This window comes from Punica granatum, chromosome 4 (assembly GCF_007655135.1).
Source record: "Punica granatum isolate Tunisia-2019 chromosome 4, ASM765513v2, whole genome shotgun sequence".
NCBI lineage: Eukaryota > Viridiplantae > Streptophyta > Magnoliopsida > Myrtales > Lythraceae > Punica > Punica granatum.
The window spans coordinates 39,707,088-39,725,859 of record NC_045130.1 but is presented as its reverse complement, the minus strand read 5'-3'; the positions used below and the strand labels follow the sequence as shown (position 1 = coordinate 39,725,859).

The 18,772-nt window shown below is 37.3% G+C and overlaps 2 protein-coding genes across 3 annotated transcripts; one reads left to right on the top strand and one right to left on the bottom strand.

Annotated features, from left to right (window-relative positions):
- Positions 1–1,223: 1,223 nt before the first annotated feature.
- Positions 1,224–2,520, bottom strand: LOC116205630 (zinc finger protein ZAT9-like). The gene has a single exon (XM_031538264.1). The coding sequence runs from the start codon at positions 2,447–2,449 to the stop codon at positions 1,466–1,468; it is 984 nt and encodes a 327-aa protein (XP_031394124.1). The 5' UTR covers positions 2,450–2,520; the 3' UTR covers positions 1,224–1,465.
- Positions 2,521–6,372: 3,852 nt separating this feature from the next.
- LOC116205267 (structural maintenance of chromosomes protein 6B) lies at positions 6,373–17,984 on the top strand. 2 transcript variants are annotated; one of them, XM_031537807.1, is made up of 28 exons: positions 6,373–6,738; positions 7,270–7,375; positions 7,946–8,079; positions 8,403–8,458; positions 9,148–9,234; positions 9,310–9,630; positions 10,102–10,221; positions 10,495–10,629; positions 12,131–12,207; positions 12,297–12,372; positions 12,477–12,551; positions 12,691–12,795; positions 13,688–13,857; positions 13,987–14,089; positions 14,423–14,535; positions 14,741–14,945; positions 15,133–15,261; positions 15,356–15,470; positions 15,560–15,645; positions 15,734–15,829; positions 16,060–16,196; positions 16,290–16,392; positions 16,477–16,556; positions 16,654–16,732; positions 16,913–16,970; positions 17,150–17,247; positions 17,345–17,439; positions 17,710–17,984. In XM_031537807.1, the coding sequence occupies exons 1-28, from the start codon at positions 6,591–6,593 to the stop codon at positions 17,765–17,767; spliced, it is 3,165 nt and encodes a 1,054-aa protein (XP_031393667.1). In that variant the 5' UTR covers positions 6,373–6,590; the 3' UTR covers positions 17,768–17,984. The 2 variants fall into 2 exon arrangements, with proteins under 2 accessions (XP_031393667.1, XP_031393668.1); XM_031537808.1 differs by lacking the exons at positions 16,290–16,392; positions 16,477–16,556.
- Positions 17,985–18,772: the final 788 nt, after the last annotated feature.

Here is an 18,772-nt window from a genome sequence, read left to right as displayed (position 1 = left end):
CCGAAGCCCAAAATCAGCTTTGGGCCTCTTTTGAATCCCGATTTCATCAACTCTTCATGAAATCTATTTAAACTGAGCTTATTTGCTGGCCGGCAAATCTTTCGAGTTTAATTTCTCCGAAGGCAGTGATGGTCTACCATGTCATGTAATATTAGGATACATACAGCTACTGATTTCAAGCTGCGCAGAACTCCTTATTACGTCTATCGCCAATCAGCTAATCGTTTGACTGTGCTTATTTATCGACGCACTGTCATACAGGCTCGCTGAAGATAACAAGTGAGATTCCATGTGTATGGATAGACATACATATATATATATATATGAATCCTAGCTTAACTGAATATATTTTGTCTTCGGAAATAAACGTACATCCATGGCTGGCCGGCCAACTGCAAGATTTCCCCTTTGTTTCTGTTTTTTGTTTTTTTGAAATTTGCTAACCTGAAAGAGCGAGGAAAAAAAAAATTTATGTGCCCAAGGCATGGATGGATCAATTCCACTCACAGTGCACGTTGCCGGCAATATCCACAAAATTTAACTGCAGAGCAGTATGGACTTTGAATTTGAAACTAAACTTGTACACAAAAAAAAAAATGCCTGCTGTAGATTCGATTCAATTCAATATGTATGCCCCAAATCTACAATCCTATGAAACACAAGACAAGGATGCATGAAACTTCTGTCATTGAATGAAAGATATAATTTCAGAAAGCCGATTAACATTTCAGGAATTTTCAAGCGTTTCTTTAACTGAATTAACAAACAAACTACGATAGGAATTTGTATAATAACCAAGTCAGAGAGTTTCTGGGGATTTTGACAAACCTTAATGAGTCAATCGGTTGCTTTTTAGTGTCAACCGTGCTAGAATTTTCAATATATTATTGGTTCAACAAGTCATATCATACTACTACTATTCCATGTACCTGTCCGATAAAAAATAATAACCGCAACGATAATAAAACAATATAAAGAGCAGGAAAATGAAGATAAATTAACCACAATGCATGGTAATATATATAATACACAATACGAGCAGGAAAAAGAAAAATGGCAGTGTATAATAATGAGATGATGATGATGATGATCCATTGACCCCCATCACTGTCGTCAAGTTCATTTTCATGCAGCCATTAGAAGGCAGACTCCATCACAACCATGCAATCAGATGAAATAAGAAAAAAGGGGGCTTCCCCTTTTGATAAAGAGACCACATCAATGGAAGATATAAAAACCGAACATCGATCTATCCACAACACACGAAATCCATTTTCACTAAACACCTAACAACAGAAAATATCCAACCCAAAGGAGCTAGAGGTGTATACATGCAGACAGGATCAGCAAGCTAGCTAGGTAGCTGTGTAGCCTGTGTTTCTATCTACATAATCGTCTGTGCCAGAACATGTGAAAATAATATGACACCTGCATGATGAAAATTAATTGACGCTCGAATTATAAATTAACCGGACGAAGACTTTGCCAACTGGGGCTGGCTAATTACTTCATCTTCGGTTGCTGCTGGCAGGTTGAGATCGAAGAAGAGCCTCTCTCTTCTACACAACTTTTGAGCAGTCGTATCATCACAGTCACTGTTGCTGATCTTGATCTTCTTTTTAGCAGCATCGAAGGCATGGACCTTCTTGTGCCCTCCCAGCCCCTGGCCGGACTCGAATACCTTATCACAAAACGGGCACTTGAAGATCTTCCTGTTGTTGCTCTCCCGATCCGGATCACGTTGATCGGCCTTTTTATTGTTGCTGTCCCGCTGATGATTGATCCGGCGAGTGTCTTTCGCACTCGTAGTACCATGACCATGACTTGCTCGGTGCCCGCCTAGGGCCTGGTAAGATCTGAAGATTTTCTTGCACACTTTACACTTGAACTTAGACCTTGTGGCCCGGGTCTGCTTCCATTTCGCACAGAAAGACTCGCCCTTTTCCTCCTCTTCCTCCTCACTCAACTCCGTCTCATCGACCGCTTCTTTTGGCTCCTTCTTCGCAATCGGACCTCTTGAACTATTACCTATCGAGAGCAACAACAGACACCGAGCCACTTCCTCATCCGATAAAGCAAGCTGGGACGTTGACTCAGAACTGACATATTCAGGCGCATCAACCGGCATCGGCTTGTAACTGGCCAATCGACGGCCACGCTTGGACCGTTTCAGCTGGAGGCCAGTTGTCTTATCAGGGTTCATAATTATCTTCCTTGACTCGGTGTCACTCTCCCTGTCGTCATGGACCGTCGGATCAGAAATAGCGATGGACGACAGCTCGGAGTTCGCCGATTGGACGGTTGCCGGGGACTGGGAGGGCTCTGGCTGAGGCTTTGGGGCTGGAGGAAGCTGGAATTTGGCCAGGTGGGATCTCATGTGGCCGCCCATGGCCTTGCCGTTCGCGAAACTGCGGTCACAGATCTTGCACACCCTGGTGTTTGCTTCCATTGATGATGGAAAAACCTGCAGGATTTGAGATCACAGACAACTGACTGATATCTCCCTATAATCTCTATATATCTTTAGTATATGAGAAGTTCAAGGACTTTTTTTTTCCCCTTGGCCTCCTAAATAAAATGGGCAGGTGACAAAATTCATTTTAACATAATGGGCACAAAACAAGAAAGTCCAGAATCAAATGTGGTGATTTTAGTGTTTAAAAAAAAATATTTACCTTATTGATTCCTAACAGAATCATTTATGAAATTCATAAGGGAAAGAAAAAAATCACGCTCCTTATTTCGACGTTTCCTACGCATCTACAACGGCTTAGACGATAGGTACAACATATAATTTTCTTCAAGTCCTAAATACGTAAGCTGCATTTGACTTCCGTCGCAGAGCCATTCATTAATTACGATGCTCCTTACTACGATAGATTCCATATAAACCTTATGTCACACTGATCAATATACGTAGTCATTTATATTTAGGTTGTGATGTGTACGTGAAATTTCTTTTTTATTTCCCGATGAATATATGTGTGTGTATTCAGAGGGGAAAAAAAAAAAGAATATATACATATGTGTGCGTGTGCGTGTGCGTGTGTGGGTAACAAAGCATTCCTAAGTTTGAGACCTTTTGACTTTGTCAATATCAGTGAAGACTTGCGTAGACTGGATTTCTATTGGCTGCTGCGCAATATCTACAGAACGCCCAGCCATTATTATCTCACTATATATCCATAGATTTATTTCAAAAAACAATTATAATTAACAATTGCATGCAAGAGATGTAAATTAGGTCTGTGAAACCTAACATGGCAAGTTTTTTCTTCCCTAATTTGAAGCCTTTAATTGATTGAGCAAATAATTCAAGATACGGCAATAAGATCTTGCAAGGATTAAAAAAAAAGGATTTTTGTCCATTTGTCTCGTGAAAAATCATTTTTACGAAAATATTTTATGAATTTTCTCATATTTGAAAGATCAAAGGGAAACAATTTTTCAGAATTTTCTTGACAATTTTCGGTCAATTCTAAAATTATATATAATTATCAAAATGATTTATGCCTTGTTTGGTTTCAAAGTGCGATTTTAAAATTACACTTTAACTTAATTCTACTCGCAACAAAACAAAATAATTCATACAAAATCAAATGGTGGACCCCATTTATACTAAACTTTTTTCCACAACAAAACAAAATAACTTATATAAAGTTAAATGGTGGACCCCATATATAACTATTTATACCACTCTTTTTCAAAATCAAAATCTGATTTTAAAATTCTACTTTGAAACCAAACGTAGCATTATATCCTTAATATTTTTTTTGAAGTCATTTTCCATGTACAATTGCACTTGCTCAACCTAATTGCGCTTTCATTGTGAGCTCGCTCGGACCTTGGCTAGGTCACTGATGGCCACAGTTGAGCCTTGACTATGCCTTTAGTAGCAATGAACCCCTGCCCCAACATGGTTGCTAGTATGTAGTGGCTGGCTCAACCCCGACGAGGTTACTAATGCCCCCTTGCCCGCTTGACAAGTTTTATCAATGTCCACGGGCAATCCATCGAGCACAATGTTGTTGTTGTTGTTGTTATTGTAGTAGTAGTACTAATAATAACAACAACAATAAATAATAATAATAATAATAATAATTTAAAATTTAAATAAAAATTTTATTATAAAAATCGCATCAAGATGAACGAGAAGTGACCCGATCTATGGACGGAATTAAATTATATTTGTCTTGGGTACGATATTACTAAATTGTATTTCATCAATCGGATAGAAATTTTATGGTACCTGGAATGAATAAGTTAAAAGACTTGCATATTTAACATGAATAAATAGAACTACTTGCGCACCCGTACTCAAACTGTAATAACATATTTCAATATATTTATTGATGGATTGATTTGAAAGAGGAAGAAAAAAGTTAAAAGTAATAATAAAAAGGATGAGTTTAAGATAAATTTGAAAAAGAATAATCTAATAGAATGTGAATTGAGAGGCTGAGAAGATAGACTACAGTAATGATAATTGATTGGTAAGATGTAAGAGAGAGAATAATAATATCAAATGGATAATATTATCTTTAAACTATTTTATTTTATTTTAAATTTTATTATATATTTAAATTAAACGACGCTTGATTTGCGCTATGCGTAAATATTATAAAATAACGTGTAATCGTGGGATTTTTAGTTTTATTTTTTTTCTTATTTGAAAATCTGGTGCAATTTTAGATTTGGGGATTAGTGGCAAGAGTTGGTTATTGTGCTTGACATTTGCAGTTGCTGATATTTATTGGAAAGTGGCTGGAGAAATTTTTTTTTTTTTCATTTTTTAACGATAGGATTTATACGGATAACAAACATTTAATATGTTTACAAATATACTAAAATTTAGGGAAATTATCCGGCGGTTACAAAATCAAACTCTCCTTAAATAATAGCATCGAATTAGATTAGATTAAGAATAATGGATGTTTTCAAATTTTTAATTATATCTCATAAAAAGGTGTTAGTTACAAAAATTGAACCTTCACTTAGATAATAACAAAAAAGAGTAAGACAATCATCCACCCTATTGATGGATCCTTCCAGTCGTGGGCTCTTGGTTCACCCGAGTGGCTTGCGATTCGGCCACTTAGCCCGAACAAGTAGCTGCTGATTCCCCTGGAACAAATTGCAATTTTCAAATTGGTCTTTGAGAATTTTTTTGGCGGTTATAATATTGATAGTTCTTTTAAATAATAGTATAAGATAATAATATAAGTTAAAATAAGATATAATATAAGAAGTATGATATATTAATATTAGAAGGAAAATAGATTCTCTGTAAATAATTTTGTTAAGGGATATAATTATTTATGTAAAACAAATTGTCTTAATTATTTTGATTTTATGCTATATATAAGAATTTTGAGGATACTTAAGCAATGTATGCTTGGTGAACTATTTTTCTTCTTTCACTCAGTCAAAGATTAGGTCAAGACTTCAACCTACGGCCACTAACTCCCTCGGAGATTGCTTAAAAAAAATAAAAAAAATCCCTATGAGCTTATAATACTAGTGTAAGAAAAAAAAACTCTGAAAATTATTAGAATAAAATCCTCATACATAAAATATATAATAATAAAACAAATCACTCGGAGGAACTTATCTGTTTTTACATTAATTACTCATACGTGGAGTAATTCTTTCAAGAAATTTTGTGGTTCAATCATAAAAAAAATAGTGAGAAAGTACGACAAGTATTTTACTAAAAATTTAAGTAAAATTCTCCCAAAATTCATGTAATTTACTAATAATATAAGTAAAGATTTTCAAATCTGTCTAGTTTATTTCAAATGTAAGTAAGTTACTAAGAATTATGGCCCGTTTGTTTTCAGGGTTAAAATCACAAAAATTTTAACTTTAACTCAACCCACTACACAACAAAAATACACATTTCCTAAGTCAAAAATTTAACTTTAACTTTAACTCAACACACTACACAACATTTTGTCATTTTCCACAATCAAAATTAAAGTTACTTTAACTCTGAAACCAAACGCACCGTAAGTAATTTACTCCAACTAATTTCTGAGAATATGGGTAACTTAGTCGGAAAATGTGCAATTTAATCATAATTAAACTATTTTGCTACAATTATAAGTGATCACTACCCATGAAAAGAAAACAAGTGATTTACTTATGTGCATGGTACACCTTAAACCTTCCCTGCCCCTGAGTACGTAAATGCACTAATATGTCGAGCATATCACTCATACATCGCAAGTAAATTACGGGAATTTTGTAGGCCCGGCTTAACTGGGCCGAATTCGTAGCCTGATGAGGTGAGTTGGGCTAAGTTCTCTAGTCAGGCTTGGCGGCAACCCATGAATTCATTATTGAGCTCGTAATTTGCTAATGCCATGCCGTGTCGTGAGAGACGCAAAGCAACCGTTTCCCGCCATACTCTTCGCAGAGCAGACTGAGCGAGATGACGCTAAAACTAAAACTAAAGCCCTCTCTTCTTCCTCCGGTCAATCTCCCCTGCCTTCCTCCCCGATTTCTTCGGGTTTCCGGCGGGGTGGATTCTCTCGATATCTAGGTTTTCTCCTCAAAATCTTCGCAGGATCACTGAGGTTGCATCGATAATGGACGACTCCGGGGGTTTTGGGGAAACCCTAAACCAGCCCAGGGCGGGGATTATCACCAGAATCCGGCTGGAGAACTTCATGTGCCATAGTAACCTCGAGATCGAGCTCGGGGAGTGGGTCAACTTCATAACCGGTCAAAATGGAAGTACGTTGCTCCCTGTGTTCTGTTCAACATCAGTCTCAAGATGCTTATGCTAGTAGCGACCAATCAATTGCTAGTTCATCAAAATGTAATCTCTAATAGATAGGTTGATAGTGGCTTTGAGACATTGTTGATTCTTCAGAATGCATGCTTGGGAGTGATTTAATGCACGCAATGTTCCGCGAGTAGTTTAACGAGTTTCCGCCCTTCTTTGCAGATATAGCGTTGAAGTTATTATATTATCTTCCGATTTTTTTTTCCCGTGTTCTCTTCTCAGGTGAACGATTTCTTTTAAGATTCTATCGTTTTGACTGACCCCTAATCCTAATTTCTCGGTCCATCCCTGCATGACTTGGTGAGACTCCAAATTTTGTGGATGTACCGAACTGCTAGTTTTATTACTGAAAATTGATACAGCTTGGTGATTTGTGAATGTCGAAGCGTGACCGTTCTTAGTTCCTTGATGTAATATCTGATTTGGTGGCCTGTGCGAAGGTTTGGCCTCACAGTCCCTGTTCAATTTGGTGGCTACAGGTGGAAAGAGTGCTATTCTTACTGCTTTATGTGTTGCATTTGGATGTCGAGCTAAAGGGACTCAAAGGGCTTCTACTTTGAAGGATTTTATAAAAAATGGTTGCAGGTCTGGTCATTCCCCAGTTCCCCTTACTTCTTCTTTAACTCTTAGTGGACAAAAGGAATGTTGCTTGTCTAGAATGGAAGACTCATATCTAGTAGAAAGTTTTGCAAAAGCCCGAAACAGTGATGGATGCTTTTGCTTTCCAGGCAATTTCCCTTTTAGCTTGACGTGGTATCCAACCCCACATTCTCCACGCGCTGGAAGAATGCTATTTTCATGAGAATATCTTCATGTAACTAATCAACCAAACCTAATCACCCCTGTGAAAGTTGTATTATATGTTTGAAGGATATTATGAAATGGATGGGAGCTCTTGCACATCAACCCTTTAGTTTTACCACAAATTAGAAAATCTTTTAAGTTCGTTTGTGTCAGCATGATCTTTTCTGTGTATCTAAAAATGAAAAGTGATGGTAAACTTGTTTTATTAGAAAGTAAAATTTAAGCAAAATTAGAGTGTGCTGAATAGTGCTACCTAATACTATAAAAACGAAGCATTTCAACTTGCATTTTGGTTTTCAGCAAGCAGTGTCTTCTGAGTAACACTTTTCCTTTTCGTTCATTTCTTTACAGTTCTGCTGTCATTCAGATTGAGCTAAAAAATCGTGGAGAAGATGCCTTTAAGCCAGACATATACGGTGATACCATAATGATTGAACGGCGGATTTCCGAATCTACCAGTACAACCATATTGAAGGATTGCAATGGTTTGAATTATTTTTCTTTTCGTTTTTTATTTACTCGAAGTTAAAAAAGAAAAAGAAAAAAGAAATCATATGCCATTTGGCTCTTTGACTAGACAATTAGTGTAGAATAGCCAAAATGCCCAGGATGAGTATTACATATGGAAGCTGATCCTAGGTATCCTTCTTATGACTTTCAACTGGTTACCTGTGGTATGCTGGATTATACATACTTGATTAAATTATGTATAGGTACTTGTTATGATTCATTGCAGAACTCGGTGCTCATTGACCAAAATCATTTGCATGTGTGTTTTAATCTTATTAGAACCTGATTTATCTGACAGGAAAGAAGATCGCCAGCCGAAAAGAGGAGCTTCGCGAGCTGGTTGAACATTTTAATGTGAGTATATTGCCAAATGCTTATTCAAAAAGTTTCATGTTTTCTGAAAGGCTGAACTACTTGTTTCAATAGGTGTTTCAAAGTGGCTATGAGGCCATGTTGTGTCATTAATTCGTCCAAGATATTAGAGCATATAAAGTAAAGAAGTTGTCCTAGGATTCCTTAATGTCTTTGGAAGTTAATAGAAGTATTTATACAGGATGGACCCTTTTACTCTACTTTGTTGTATGTTTTTAGCCCCCCAAAAAAGAAAAAAGAAAAAATTGTTTTGTAATACACCTGGGATATGCATAGAACTATGTGACTGCCATGACATTAGTTGGAAGTGTAAGGGGCCTTGCCAGAGCAATTAGAGCTGCCAGACCACCTTATTCTTGGTTCGCATAGGCATATTATTTTAAAGGAATACAGAAAGAGTGCTTAAGAATTCAAAGCTGAGAGGAATTTATCTTCTATTTCATTTTTGTAGCTCTTTTTGCATACCAATCGTTTCTACTTATTGCACATCTGCCCTTGCTAACTCATATGCCATTCTAGATATGTGTATGTTAAATATCCTTTTCTCTCCTTTTCTTTTTACAGAAGACCATCCGACTGCATCTCAGTTCTCACATCATGATCTTTTGACATTCCTGAGTTCAAAATTTTAATTTGGTTTGTGCTTAAGAAGATATGTGCTATATATGCAGATCGACGTAGAGAACCCATGCGTTATAATGACCCAAGACAAAAGTAGGGAGTTTTTGCATTCTGGAAATAGCAAGGAAAAATTCAAGGTAGGGTAAAGTTATTTCTGAATGTAATTCAATGTATAAATTGAACAAGCTTATTGACAATGATATATTGCTCAGTTCTTTTACAAGGCTTCACTGCTTCAGCAAGTGGATGAGCTACTAGAAAATATCAGTCAGCATTTGGTCTCTGCGGATGCGCTGATTGGGGAATTAGAGGCCACAATAGGACCTATACTGAAAGAACTCGATCAGTTGCAGGGAAAGATTAAAAATATGGAACGTCTAGAAGAAATCTCTCAACAGTTGCAACAACTTAAGAAGAAGCTTGCATGGTCATGGGTCTATGATGTAGACAGAGAATTACAGGAACAGGTTACAAAGATTGATAAGCTGAAACTTCGTGTACCTGCATGTCAAGCTAAAATTGATGAGCAATTGGTGAGTATCTGAATCTAATCACTAATGTTTTCTAACTTTATTAATAAATGCAGTCTGGAAATGATGTCATTAGAGAGCCTTTTTTAATCTCATCTGCACATACCATGTCATGAATGGAAGCATGCATACTTGAAAAGAAATGGTGGGAGAGCTCTCTCCTGGGGATATAAGCACTAGAGTCTCCTTTAGTCGTTAGATAAGTCTATTTTGAAATTTGATCATGAACATACAGCATTATTCCATGGTGGCTATGTATATTTTTCTGCAGTTCAGCCAATTGAAATAATTAAAGTTTGGATCTTTTATTTTTTATTTTTCTTCTAAGAGGGTTTATGGTTTTTGGGTCCATGTATGTCTTTCCTGTAAAGTTGTAGACAGTTGGAATCACGAGGCTTGCTTCTGAGGACAAGCTGATTTACTTATAAGTGGATGAGACTCACTAGGAATGCTCCTGTGTAATTTTTGGAACAGAATATCCTGGAAAACTTAAGGGAATGCTTTACTGAGAAGAAAACTGAAGTCGAGAATTTGATGGAGAGGACGCTTGAAGTGAAGAGAACGAAGGGTGAATTACAGGATCTTCTGACCTTGGTATGATGGTTGGGACTTTGTCTATCATTCCCCCCTTCTGGTTCCCTTTCTTGTTGAAAATTCATCTTTGTTATCGGAACATTAGTCCGTTTAGAAGGATATCACTTATTATAATTCCCCTTGCCTCTTACACTCTTACTTTTGTTCACATTCTCTTATAATTATGCGTTTGGTTATGTTTGTTTGTGGCCATGCTGGCCTCTTAATCTGTCTTTGTACTTCTACTGCGATGCCTTTTGTCAGTCCCTTATTGCTGCTTAGTCATTGTATTAGGCCAAAAAAGAGAGAAACGAACTAGCTCAGGAGCATGATCGTGAAGCCAACAAAATCCAGAAAATGAAGAAGCGTGTGCACTCACTTCAAGAACAAATTCAGGAAATGCAGGAACTACAGCTAAAAAACACACAGGTCTGCTTTTGCATTAAAAAATGAAAATTTTCTTTTGTCTTCTTGTTTTGTATTTCTTCCCAGCTCTCCATACTCTATTGTTAATTATTTGCATGCCATGCGCATCTTGATGTTGCATATATTCACTAGCATGCTGTATGAAATGGAATGTGCTTGTCTTCCAAAATATATGTGTGGACACTTACCTTTTTACTAGCATATAGTAAGGGATATAATGAATAATCATCAGAAACACATCACGTGATACTTATAAGCTGAAAAATTGAGACTAGATTGATGTGTGTGAGATGGATTCTCATATTAAAATGCGAGCTTAGATGAGAAATCTACTGATTCTTTGAAGACTCTCATTGGCAAGGTCACAGTAATAAATATTGTCCTTACTTTGAGGGCGTTTTGCATCCTTTGTATCTGTTACAGCACTTTCTGGTGCCCCTCTCCCCGGAATGAAATCTTTTCTAAAAATTTGGGAGACTGAAAACTGTCTGAAGGTAGACTTTTAGTTCAAAATTTTAATGTTGCAACACGTTCAGGTCCAGGTATAGCTGCCAATTCGATTCTATATGTACTTGGATTTGTTCTGTAGAGCACTTGTCATTGTTTGGACAGGCTAAACTTCCTTTGCGTCTTTGGAAATATCTTGCTTATGAGTGTTGTCAAAAACGCGCACCTGGTCGCCTAGGCGCACCAGGTGCAGTGCAAAATGGCCATAGTGCCTTCACTCGGACGCAGCAAAGGCGCAAGCTTTTGCGCTTTTTCCATGAGGCGCAAGGCATGTGCTTTTGCGCCTTACTGAAATCTAGGGCAGTATTTGAAAGAAAAAAAAGATCTCTAGTGCTCGTCTCTCTCCTTTGTCATTCTCCCTCACTGGGTTCTTCACATCAGCAACAAACAACAGCTTCTCTGGTCGGGATTCTCGGGAATTTGTTCATCCATCTTGTATAAACTCTTGAATCCTCCTTCTCTGCTGCTCCTGTTATTCTCTTCTTCCTCTGTACTGCTGCTGCCCTGCTGCTAAGGTCGTCCTCTTCTTATTCTTGTTCTTATGTTATGTTCTGGGTTTTTGCTTTATTCTTCATCTCTGCTGTTTTTCTCTTCCTTTTCTGCTGCTGCCCTGCTGCTACTGTTCTCTTTTTGCTGCTTTTTTTTCTTCTTCTATTGTGTTCTGGTCTCGATTTGTTTAATTTTCTATTGGAATTGATCTTCTTAATGTTATGTTGCATGGTTTATTGTTTTAGATTTAGAATGACATATTACAATGCACAAGAAATGTTTTCAGAAGGGTGTGCTTTAGTTCAGTCTGGCGTGCGCTTTTTCGTGCGCCTTGCGCTTGAGGTGATAGAGACCTTTTGCGCCTTGAGTGCGCCTGACGCTTTTGGCAACCTTGCTTATGAATCCTTCCAATGAGTTCTGAATTTTGCTGTCATGTGTGCACTTTTTTTGCATAATTCAGGGCCACTCCATTATTTTGATGAACTTCATTTATGTCAATTTGCTTCAGGATGAGGAGTTCGAGATAAAAGCAAAAATTTCTGAACTTCAAAATGAGATCGAGGAAGCAAATGAGATGCTTAATAGGTTATATCTCTTGATTTATGTTATTGTTTCATTGCCTCTCTCTGGTACTCAAGAATACTTCTTAACAAGTTAAATACATGGCATTTCAGGATGAAGGAAGAAGAGAATAGCTTGTCCGAAAAAGTTAATGTGGGAATGAATGAATTTCAGCAGATTGCTAATGAGGTACTTTTAGATGGTGTTGGACATCTTGCAGTTTGGTCCTGAACTTAGTGCTGATTTAATTTGTTAGGTATTTTCACAGTCTTTTGTTTTGTCGTATTTTTCAGGTCGATGACCTTGAGAAGAAGCATTATGAGACTGTCTCTCGCATTCGTGAGCTCAAACAACATCAAACCAATAAGGTAATGTAACTACTTGATTGCTTTGTTGGACTGAAGATATTCTATGTTTATAGCAGTTTGTCCCTGATAAATATATATATTGCACCACTAAAAAAGAGGTGGCTTTTAATCTATTTTATTTTCCCACTATATTTGACAGGTGACAGCATTTGGGGGAGACAGAGTAATCCATCTTTTACGTGTTATTGAAAGATTTCAGGGTAGTTTTGGAAGGCCGCCAATTGGTCCAATTGGTTCTCATTTGGTGAGCTCTGATATGTATTACTTGATTTACAAGTGAGTAGAAAGGCATATATGCATTTAGTAAGGTCTTTGCTCTTGATGAAAAATCTCTTAACAAATTGTTGTCTAAGAGCCTAAAAATAAGCATTTAGTAACAATCTTTTAATATGATTTGGGAGCTGGAGGAGTTTTACTGGGCAAGGAGATACTTGACTGGTATTCTCAAAGGATTTTGCTGTTGCGCATGTATCTTCTATGGGGTCTGTGATGTTGCTCATCTATTTATGTGATTGACCTTCTTTGGTTGTTGAATGGTGGTCGTATAAAAATTTGGTGTTTCAGCCTCTTATATTTTACAGCTAATGTTAGGAGTGAAAGAGTAAGGTTCTTGTTAAGTAATGATATGAAAAACCGCGCCTTTATTGATTGAGGTTAACCTGATAATCCTTCGTGGTCCGCTTAAATTTTGGGTTAAAGTTGCAACACCCACACATTGAGGATGTTGGATCTCCATGAATACTCCAACAAGTGTTAGAGGTAGTATTAAGTTGGAATATATACATATATATGTGTGTATGTCTGTGTGTGTATGTGTGTATAATATCTGCCTTCATGTAATGAGGTTAATTGGTTAAAATAATCCGTGGTGGTTATCTTTACTTTTCACGCTTTTTATATTACTTTTTCTCGGGATTTCTTCATTGCTAGTTCTTGTGATGCAATGCCTGTAGAAATATATATGATGCACTTGAATTTGTGATGAAAAGTCAATTCTTCATATGCTTAATCTTGCTGTATTGGTTATCATTCATGCGAGAACTAAAGTCATTCTATTGATCAACTGTTTCTACTTTCTAGCATATTTTGCATCTTCTCTTTGTCCTTGGGAACTAATTTGGTACTCTACCATGCAGAGTTTGGTCAATGGTGATATGTGGGCTCCCGCTGTTGAAAATGCCCTTGGAAAGTTACTGAATGCTTTTATAGTTGCAAGCCATAAAGATTCTCTTGTTCTGAGAAAGTGCGCAAAGGAAGCAAATTATAACCATCTCCCCATTATCATATATGATTTCTCAAGACCACGGTAAATGGATGGCTTCACACACTTCAGATGATGATAATTAGTATTATAATTGTAATATTTTAGTTTATAACTATTCTGCAAACACACACATGACTTCACTTTTGACAATGACCTTAACTTTTGCTCTAGGCTGAATATCCCTCGGCACATGCTTCCACGGACTGATCATCCAACGGCTCTCTCAGTTTTACAATCAGAGAATGTCACAGTGCTTAATGTCTTGGTGGATATGGTAAATAGCTCAATATCATTGTGTCATTTGACTCTGAACTCTGGCTATGTGATTCTTTTTTAGGGTCGATGAAGGCTTTTGATAAAATCGACAAGGGTGCCAAGAAGGGGGAAATGAAATACAGTGGAGTAACATGAAAGATTTACGAAAGGATTAACAGTCATTGGGAGGACAAAGATTTTTTTCAAATCTAAAGAACATGCTATCGTGTCAATATCAAGGGCCGTTGGTCCATAAGACAAAATTTTATGCCATATATCGATCAAGTTGTTTTGGATCTCCTGACATATCAATTCTAAGAGACTGCTATATTCAACTGTTTGTATTCTCCAGGGAAATATCGAGAGGCAGGTGCTTGTTAGAGATTATGACGTGGGGAAAACAGTTGCTTTTAACCCAAGTATCTCTAATGTGAAGGAGGTTTTCACCCTTGATGGATATAAAATGTAAGAAAGGAATTGTGATGATGCCTTTTCAAATTTTGAATATTTTCCTAAGGAACCTATTAGAAGGAATTGATCAAACTAATCAGCTTCTTTCAGAAGAGGTTCCATGAGAGGGCCTCATTTTCAATTTAACTGGTTTCTCTCGTAACAATAAATCTTTTTAAGTCTATATAAACTGCGCATAAGTTGCTCCAATCTTTCTCAGGTTCTCCCGAAATGGTGTCGAGACAATTCTTCCTCCAATCAGGAATCGTAGAAGTGGTCGTCTTTGCAGTTCTTTTGACGATCAAATTGCAGATTTGGAAAAAGAAGCTAGACGAGCAACAGAGCTAGCTGGGAAGCAGAAGATGAGGAAAAGAGAAGCAGATGCTACACTCAATAATCTTCGAAATAATCTTCACAATTTAAAGGTATGGGCCCCATAATCCATGGGTATCGTTCTTTCTCTATGTATATATATTTTAAATATACATTTGGTATTGTCTACTGCATGGCAATTTGGTCAGCATGAATCAAATGCATATTGTGCATTTGCCTTGGCTTCTTTGGATCTAATATTAACATTCTTTTCGCCCTTTCATCTTGTGATTTGGATAGAGGAGATGCTTGACTTCAGAACGGGATTTGGCATCTAAGAAACTAGCTCTAGAAGACCTAAAGAAATCCTATATAGCCGAAGCTAGCTCACCCATTTCAACCGTTGACGAGCTGCATCAAGAAATATCAGTCTGTTCTCTATTACTCATTTCAATTTGAATTCTATTTATGATTCAGCATGTCATTGTATCTTCTCACTCTCCTCCTTTCATGATCTTTTTAGAGGATTAAAGATGAGATACAAGAAAAGGAAACAGAGCTGGAGCAACTGAAAATTGGAAGGGATGAAGCAGATGCGAAGGCTCGTGCTCTTAGATTATCATTTGAGGATTTATGTGGTATGTTGCTCTTAGTTTTCCTGGTTCCTAGCGTTCCTTGAATTTGGTTGTCATGCATGTGATCGTTTTGTTATTGCTTAAAACTGTAGAATCAGCAAATGGGGAAATAGATGCCCTTGGGAGGGCAGAAGCAGAACTTATGAAGATTGAAGAAAAAATCGAGTCTGCAGAAGCGGTACATTAACCCACACCCCATCAGGTACTGAGCTCCAAATCCCTCATTCTGGACAAATGACTAAAAGATCGTTCCTTTATTTTTGTAGGAGAAGGCTTATTATGAAAAATTAATGGGCAATAAGGTCCTCAATGATATCAAAGTGGCAGAGGAGCAATATTGTAAGCTTGAACGTGATAGGAAGGTAATTTAAATATACCCATGACCGTGCTTGATTATTGAGGGAGCCATTATCGCAGGAGTAATATAATGCGGAGCTCTTTGCTGATTGAATATATATTTTGTAGATTATCTTATGTATTTACGAATGTTTTTGTAAATTTTCTTTTTTTCCTGTTTACTCCTTTCGTGTTTCTATGATTTAGCAAATTATTCTGGCAGTCTATGAGATAAGAACCTTCATTACAACTGCAGGAGAATTTTGACAAGGCTTCACTAATATGTCCTGAGAGTGAAATCAAATCTCTTGGAGAATGGGATGGAAGTACTCCGGAGCAGCTCAGTGCTCAAGTGAGTAGGCTTGACCAAAGGCTTCAAGATGAAAGTCGACAGTAAGTGTCTAATTTTTCTTGGCTTGTTAGTTGGAGGCGGCAGATGGTGACTATCAGATAAATTTTTTTTTTCTTTTTCGGTTATTTGGTCAGATGTTCTGAATCCATAGATGACCTCAGAATGATGTATAAAAAAAAGCAACGGAAAGTTTCAAGAAAGCAGGAAATGTACAAAGTTTTTCGAGAGAAATTGAAGGTAAGTAGGTATAGTTGCTAGTATACACACTTTGATGACATCTATGCTAATTGTTCTCATTGGAGAGAGAGAATCATTATGTAGGCCTGTTGGAGAGCCCTTAACTCGAGACAGGAAAAGTTTGAAGAAAGTCGGAGATACTTGAAAAATCAATTGATTAGAGAGTATGAATTTCTTTTTCCCTGTACTAAATAGTATCTCGCTCATCTAGTCTTTCGTTTGACTACTTTGTGACTATGCATGACAATTTTCTGTGACTAGGTTTAACAGCCATTTAAACAAGAAAGGATTTAGCGGTGGAATTAAAATTAGTTTCAAGGAAAAGACCCTTTCAGTGGAGGTGAGTAACCTGCTTCTCAGAGACGTGCCACATTTTTTGTTTAACTCTTGCTAGGTTGATGCAGTCTCATGGGTACCTAGAAAACCTTATCTGGATATTTTTAAGCGTGGAACTTGTTTGGGTGAAGATTTTCCTAGAGTATATTTTAAATTTTGTGGTATTCTCTTTTCATCTTCTTAGGTGAAGATGCCCCAGGATGCATCAAGGGACGGTGTACGTGACACTAGAGGGCTTTCAGGTACTTTGTTTCTGTGGAATATTACTTTTGTGCCCATCTAGCGATTTTGAGCCTTTCCAGTAACCGTATTAGTCGGGGCCACGTTCAATACCATTGAATGCTTTTTAGTTATTTTCTGGAGAGAGTGTAGTGCAAAACAACTATAGTTTCACCTCAATGGCTGTTGGCTATATGACTAGGTGGAGAGCGATCCTTTTCAACGTTGTGCTTTTCACTAGCCCTACATGGGATGACGGTAGCACCATTTCGAGCAATGGATGAATTCGATGTGTTCATGGTAAAAAATTAAACGTCTATTTATTCTTCTTTTTTCTTCCTTTTGGACGAACTTTGATCTTCGTTGACATGCGACGGGAATTGGCGACTTTTTTCAGGATGCAGTTAGTCGGAAAATCAGCTTGAATACTCTCGTCGAATTTGCCTTAGCTCAAGGGTCTCAGTGGATTTTCATAACACCGCATGATATTAGGTAATATACCAGAAAACTCTTGTTACTCATAAAAGATTTGTCGGCTTGCATTTCTGAAAGAGTTGGGATGAATAAAAGGAGAAGACCGAACCGTCTGTATACAAGTGAAAGGGAGACTCTTAACTGATTCCTGCGGAAATATATGGAATTTTCAGTCTGCTTAGCCTCAGGAGGGAAAATTTTGAAAGGAGAAACTGGGGAAGTTTGCAACCAAATTCACAGTCAAGAAATTACAGGGGGTGATCTGATTTAGTTGTGGTTGTGATGCAGTATGGTCAAACCCGAGGACAGGGTGAAGAAGCAGCAGATGGCAGCTCCTCGATCTTGAACTCATCGTCACTCTCTGGCTTTTTCTTAATCTTTGGCTTCGGCTTCTCTGATTCGTTTAGGAATGAAAGTGCTACATATATAACTATTATTCAATCCTTCCTGCCATCTTTTGAGACTTACATGGCTCTCTCTATATGTATTTTGACTGAAACGAGAACATCACTGAACAAGTGTATATATTTCTTCTGCTGCAGTAGTGTCGGATTTTCTTCATACTTTGCGGGATCGTGATCACGATTGTATCAAATCTATTGATCGATATATATATATATATATATAATGTCATGCAAGTCGAGTCAAATCATTGGCCCAACACGGTGCAATTGGTAATTTGCGAAGATCTTGTATATAGATGGTATATACAGATCATGGCATGTGTAGTGATTTTGGGTTCAAAGCAAATACAATGCGACTTTTTGGAGCTGCAGGTCGAGGTTTTGGATTTGATTTACTATTGTGGGGTCACTTCATCTCTTTTTCTCATTATATTTGTTGCTATATGTGAACTTCTTTTGTAACAATCTGATTCCTTCTTCTTTGCGTATGAGTGGGGCAAACATATTTCTGCCTGGGCCTGGTCAACTTAACGTGGTCCTGGCCCATCGGGATGGCCAGTGTTTCAGGCTCATAGTCACTTCCTCATCCGGTTCGCACTTCACATGGCATCGTCTCTTTGCAATGACAATCTTATGCCTTAGATACAGGGGTGATCGATATATCTCTATAGCTTAGATTTTGAATTGCCTAATGTGGCCTTACAAGACATGGGATGTGAGTTCCCAAGGGGCCAGTTTCCCATGAGTCCCCGACAAGCATGTCAATATAATATAACGGCTAACTTTTGAGGTAAAGGTCCCGCAATAAAAAAATAAAAAGTGAGATCATCAGCTTGCTGTTTTTTGGTTGAAAAATTTACCAAAACAATGCTCTTCTTTTGTTATTGTATATATAATTTATTAATTTTGAATTATATTATGCATCATCATTGTTAGGTGACAATAGA